The sequence below is a fragment of the Phalangium opilio genome, unplaced genomic scaffold, assembly GCF_054372755.1.
Source record: "Phalangium opilio isolate 3A_F unplaced genomic scaffold, DU_Popi_V2 ptg000105l_1, whole genome shotgun sequence".
Classification (NCBI taxonomy): Eukaryota; Metazoa; Arthropoda; class Arachnida; order Opiliones; family Phalangiidae; genus Phalangium; species Phalangium opilio.
Genome location: NW_028324207.1, coordinates 2,278,828 through 2,285,555, shown reverse-complemented (window position 1 = coordinate 2,285,555; position 6,728 = coordinate 2,278,828). Strand labels below are relative to the sequence as shown.

At 37.9% G+C, this 6,728-nt stretch overlaps 1 protein-coding gene across 1 annotated transcript; it reads left to right on the top strand.

Annotated features, from left to right (window-relative positions):
• The first annotated feature begins 2,943 nt into the window (after positions 1–2,943).
• Positions 2,944–6,541, top strand: LOC149625205 (serine dehydratase-like). Its single transcript, XM_089851997.1, has 6 exons — positions 2,944–3,321; positions 4,171–4,399; positions 4,557–4,596; positions 5,051–5,287; positions 5,355–5,479; positions 6,242–6,541. Exons 1-6 carry the CDS (start codon positions 3,154–3,156, stop codon positions 6,430–6,432), a joined length of 990 nt encoding a protein of 329 aa, XP_089708123.1. The 5' UTR covers positions 2,944–3,153; the 3' UTR covers positions 6,433–6,541.
• The last annotated feature ends 187 nt before the right edge of the window (positions 6,542–6,728 follow it).

Genomic DNA, 6,728 nt, shown 5'->3' with positions numbered 1-6,728 from the left:
ACAGCATAATTATTTACTTATATGATACCATAAGTTCATAAGATAATGTTCCATAAGTTTTTCACATGTAGTATTGAGCTTCTCATAAAGTGACGTAGGTCTTAGATTCTCTTAAAGCGACCCTGGTGAGGCGCTGTCAAAGGCTTGGTACAGACAAAATAGGAAGATGGAAGTCCGGCAAAACCGAGGGTAGTCAATTATCTAGTCGTTCTCGAACAAGCTCTCAGTAAGTCTCCAGCATTACGAAGTGTAGGAAGCGTCATACTTATGGAACAAATCTTATAAACTTATGATGATACTTATATATTTGACTCAGAATCATACGACGCGACATTTCCATTTTCTTCTGCTACAAAAAATAACCATGAAATATATTTGTAACAATTCTTCAATTAAGGGTGAAGATAAAAATGGGTCTTAGTTGAAAACCGGCAGCGGGTAAAGTAATAGAGGGGTCTTTTTGAAACCCTCCCTGGTCATAGAATGCCGTGATAGTAGACCCTCTAAAGGAATGTCGCTTTCTCACTCGTATCGTAGTATTGGCGTACTGATTCCACTCGATTCTAGTAAATTTGGCCGAAACAACAGCGAAATGTCTTTAGTTTTTAAAAGAATCTCGCAACAGGTGTCTCGACGCTCCTCCAGTCTATTCCCATTTTTAAATACAGGCAATAAATATATACCGTCTGAGGTATATTATTGACAACGGTAACGCTATATTATTCATATTAACACCGCCTTTTGTAACTAATCAACTTGACACTCGATCTTGATATCGAGGGGTTAGCCACTGGCATATTTCAGAGTGCATGCTTTTGTAATGATAAAAAAAAATCTCGAAATACAATAGTGACTTAAGTTGCTTAATTACTCGAGACCTAATGGTCGTAACCCTAAGTGTTTAGTGTTGTTGGACAGGGGAGAAATGTGGCTATGACATACTCTAGAAGCGATATCTAGTTTACTAGGGAGAAGGTATAAGATGCCTAAGTATTCGCCGCGCCATAGTCCCAGTCCCCCTTTCAAACTACAAGGAGGCGGGGCTATTTCGCCTCTCCTCTGTCGGAAAATACGTAATTCTCGTCATTCGCGTCGCGCTGATGTGAGTTTTCAAGAACCAATGAGATGCTGGTTGTAATTTAGTGGCGGGGATTAACTCCGGACATACGTTTGGACTGGAGATAAAGCTGGAAATGAGGCGCGAATTTATACCTTCTCCCTAATTAACTAGATATCACTTCTTACCATACTCAAACGACTTCCCTGTATCTCTTATAGAGCAAGAATTAAAAGGTGTTTTGTAAATAAGCCCGTGTTAATCCTATGGAGAGGACGTTTATGACCATTTTGCTTAATTACTCGGGTCCTTGATTGTTGAAACCCCAAGTCATTAATAGCGTTGGAAAGTTGAGAAAGGGGGCTATAACATACTCAAAGGACTTGCTTGTATCGCTTATAGAACCAGAGTTATGACACTTCAAAATGAGAGCGTCAAAGAACTCGGTGATTGCTTATATCAGAGCTCTACATTCAATCTCAAAGCGATATCTCCGTTTTCAATTGATCGTTTAAATGTAGTGGTAAATTCAGGGACACAGCTGATTATCTGTCTATCATAAGTAACGTACTATACTCTAAGTTTACCATGAAAGAAAACTTTGAAAATTGCTAGAACTTCAAAGCAGGAAGCCCAACGGTCCTGTAAAATCCTTTATCATTGAACCCCAGCAAACACATATCTCCTACGGATATCCCTCCAAGGTACCCATATCCCGAGAATATCCGATCCCTTGTGTATATTCCCGGGATGTATAATGTTGTACAAGGCTGGGAGATTTTTATAATATCATCCCTAGTACATTGACTGGATATAATATTTCTGTTACTCCCATTTATATCTCCCAACTTTGTCCGATGTATGTTTGTTAGGGTTTATCTCTCGGAGATAAGTTTGAATGTGTTTATTTAGGACAGGTTAACCTGTCCTAAATAATCCTAAAATTTCATGAAATGTCCTATAATATCCTATTATTTCATGGATTGTCCCATAATATCCTATTATTTCATGAAATGTCCTATAATATCCTATTATTTCATGGATTGTCCCATAATATCCTATTATTTCATGAAAGGTCCTATAATATCCTATAATTTCATGAAAGGTCCTATAATATCCTATTATTTCATGAAAGGTCCTATAATATCCTATTATTTCATGAAAGGTCCTATAATATCCTATTATTTCATGAAAGGTCCTATAATATCCTATTATTTCCAAAAGGCCCCATAATATAATAAGTTTAGCATCTAATTTGTCAAAATTTTGTTCTTTTATCGAGATGACATTTGACTATAGGCATCGAAATTGCGAACCTCGCTTCGCTCGCTCTGGATTTTTTGTACATTATATTTTAATTAAGTTTCTGTTTTCAAAGCGAAATCCAATTTGTTATTTTTTTTTTTTGCGATTTTTTTACATAGTTTAAACCAAAATAATATTATATATGAGCATTTTTAGTCCTATATTTTACTATAAAAACAGGTCTTTTCTCCTATAAAATCCTGCCAAGAAGTGATATCTAGTTTATTAGGGAGAATGTATAAATTCGCCACATTTCCAGCTTTATCTCCAGTCAAACGTAGGTCCGGAGTTAATCCCTGCCTCTAAATTACAACCAGCATCTCATTGGTTCTTGATAACTCACGTCAGCACGACGCAAATGACGAAAATTACGTATTTTCCGACTGAGGAGAGGCGAAATAGCCCGGCCTCCTTTTACGTCCCCCCTCGTATTTTGAAAGGGGGACTGGGACTATACTTAGGCATCTTATAACTTCTCCCTAATAAACTAGATGTCACTTCTTGATTCTATAATATAATTCCGGAAAAAAATTCTTACTTTTCCTATAAGGAATTTGAATTTTTGGCGGAGTTACCTTGCAAACCAATTTTTTACACTACACTAAATACTTTAAAATATAAGCGTCATACTTATCACTACTACGTTACTTATACTTCCATTAACCCGAGAAGGAAATTCGTTCTCTTTCTCTTGTGGCTCACATTAGCAAGATTTTCACCGAGGCAAGGTCGTGTCTTTCGAATCTAGACTAGGCTATAGTATACTTGAAAAATAAAATTATTTTACGAAAATGAGTTCGGAAAATCAAGAAAACATTAAACGTCTCTATTTCGAAACACCGTTAATTGAAAGCGTACCATTAAGCAAAATAGTTGGTCAGGATGTGTACCTTAAAATGGAGAATTCCCATGCAGCTGGGTCTTTTAAAATGCGTGGAATAAGTCATCTTTGCCAAGAGGTACTTGCGCAAATTATATTATAATCAGTGAGCACATATGAGGAGGAGAGACTCGGACATACCAAATTCTCCTTTCAAAACCTAGAACTATTAAACTGTGCTCAATAGTCTTAGCCAATACCGAGCTGTGGCTCGATATTAGAGTTTTGCACATGCACAATCGGTGCAAAGAGAGGAAAAACAAGACGACCCAAGGGCTGGGCTCGTAATAGTAGCCACATCGTACCGTACTTAACTGGCGTACAGAAAATTTAACTGTTTTAAAATTATACTTAAATTTTTTTACTTCTGTTATAATTATAATAATGTGACACGAACGGGAAACGTGAATGAGTACCCCCACGATGCGCATCCTTTAACAGGGGTAAAACGAAATACCCATTAAAAGAAGTACTGAAGATAAGAGAGAATAGGCCCTCGATGCCCTAACAAAAAATTATAACCCTTAATCCTTACTTCATTAATTAAATAAATTTACTTACGTTATAATTGCAATATCTGGGGATCCAAGCTAGTACTTTCTTTTGAGATTCTTCTCGATTTGTGGAGAAATACAGGTAACTTCTAATAATAAACACCACCTTAACACCATTCTAAATATAAAGTCGGTATATACTTCCTTTTGCTTTAAAAAATTCCCCTCGCCGGTATACTTAACGAATCACGTGATGTCTGGCTCCTCCCTAGGCTGTGGGCCGAAGTAGGTGCGCGTGAGAGAGATATCGAGCTGTGCCGTTATAGTTACCTTCCCTCTTTGATTCTCCTTCTAATGCGTCCTCACTGATTATATACCTTGTGAATTTGAACAAAAATCATTTAATTTTTAAAATTTTTAATTAATTAATCAAGGCTGTTTCAAATGGTTACGATAAACTAATTTCATCGTCAGGCGGTAGTGCCGGGTTAGCAGTCGCGTATTGCGCCAGAGCTCTAAAGGTCAAATGTCATATTGTGGTACCGGAAACTACCTCGAATACTGTGAAACAAAAGATACTTGAAATCGGAGCCCATATTGAAGTTAATGGAGCATTTTGGAACCAGTCTAACGAAAGAGCTCTGGAACTCTCCAAACAACCAGGTATCGTTTAATCTGTATTTTTCCGTTGTGGTGCATCAAGTTCACTTCAAAGCAATTTTTGAAGGTAGGGAGGGGGGGACGGAAGTGCGCGTGTATAAAATACCCCTTAAGTTCACTGCATATGTTAATTTGGTAAAATATTGTTTTTTAAATGGAGGCTGTTTTTACATACACCCTTTTGACCATCCAACTGTATGGTAAGATAAGTTCTAATGTAACCATGAGTTTATAAGATATGTTTCATAACCTATACTTCGTCATGCTATCTGAGAACTACAGAGAACTTGTTCAAGAATTGACTATACACTCTGTTTTGCAGTCCATCTTCCTGTTTAGTCTGTACTAAGCCCTTGACAGCGCCTCACCAGGCGTGACTTTACAAGAATCCATGACGTTTCACCTATGTCACTTCATGACAAGCTCTCAGTAGCCAGTGACAAACCGAGGGGCCGGTCACTCGATGTAATCGGTGTACACGGCAGTACCTTTGACTGTACTAAAGTGATTACCCGTAATCTTTAAAATGCCTTCTTTAAACCGTAATCAGTGTTGTACAGGGAATCTGACGGTGATTAGCCCCTTATGGAACATATCGTATGAACTTATGATGTTACCTATAGGATTGTTCACGTATGTTCTATATTGTTATAGGGAAGGTAACAGTACAATGATCACAGAAGTTAAACAAAACGATGCTTTTCGTAACCAAAAACCAAGTCTCGTTGTTGTCAGTATTGGGGGTGGTGGATTGGCCTGCGGGGTCATTATGGGGTTAAGAAACGTCGGTTGGAATGATGTTCCCATCTTAGCTATTGAAACAATTGGAGCCGATTGTTTCAACCAATCGGTAAAGGCTGGCAAGAAGATAACCTTACCTGGAATTAACAGGTAAATATAACAAAAAAATGTTATATTGAAGTTCGGCGGGTTATGAAGAGGTTAACAAATTTTCTAGTGTGGCGATTGGTTTAGGTAGCACGTGTGTTTGCGATAAACTTATGGAAGAAATGAAAAACTGTACAATTATATCTAAAGTTGTCACGGATGAGGAAGCCGTTAAGGCTTGCTTCCGATTTGCGGGTAATTAACTCATAATTTAATAATTTTAAGGAAAAGATCTAAGTTCTACGAAGAGGGGATATCTAGTTTACTAGGGAGAAGGTTTAAGATGCCTAAGTATTCGCGGCCATAGTCCCAGTCCCCTTTCAAAATACAAGGGGGGACGTAAAAGGAGGCCGGGCTATTTCGCCTCTCCTCAGTAGGAAAATACGTAATTTTCGTCATTCGCGCTGCGCTGACGTGAGTTTTCAAGAACCAATGAGATGCTGGTTGTAATTTAGAGGCGGGGATTAACTCCGGATCTACGATTGGACTGGAGATAAAGATGGAAATATGCCGAATTTATACCTACTCCCTAGTAAACTAGATATCACTTCTTGGTTCTACACATTATACCTTAAAAGAACGACCTTTTTCTAAATATGAAAAAAAAAATAATTATCCCTCATTACAAAATATTTACCATTATTATTATTCGTAAAAACGCTGACTACTGAACCGCCATGTTTTGAAGTGTCTGCTAGCCAGAACTCCTTACCCCTACGGTATTGGTTGAACCAATCCCGTGCGGGTTCTGGCTAGCAGAAAGGCCGTTCGTATAATAGAGAGTTTAAGCATCCCCTAAACGCGTACGTGTAGCTACCTTCCACAGTGCATTAGACCAATGCATTGTCAAAGGTGGCTACACGTACGCGTATAGGGGATGCTTAAACTCTCTATTGTGTAGAACCGACCGTGATATTTTCCTTGAATTTAAATTAACATGGTGCTATACCGGTACAGATGATCACCGTGTTCTCGTGGACGCCGCGTGTGGCGCTTCATTGGCCGCGGCTTATAGCGGTATCATTCAGGACCTTATAAAAGATGGCGTCGTTCAACTTCAAGATGGTCCCGTTTTAATGATAGTTTGTGGTGGGACACATATAACCATTGATATATTATCGGATTGGAAAAAGAAATTTCAAATATAATTTTTTTTAATAGGGGTTGGGGGTGTTTAAAGGGATAATAGCGTATCGATAGCTTTTAATTTATATTCAAATATTTCTTTGAAATAAAAGTGCTTCGCTTTAACATATATACATTTCCTATATTTAGAGAAATTTATGATAGTTTAATTACTAACCCTTTAGAGGAAGGGTGAAAAGGAAAATCAAGTGATTATTTATCGATTCTTCTACTAAGTATAAACAGGGATAGATTTAATTTTAGAAGTAGGAATGGAGAACAGAGTAAGATGGGCTCGCGTCAAAGTCCCGGACCCCCT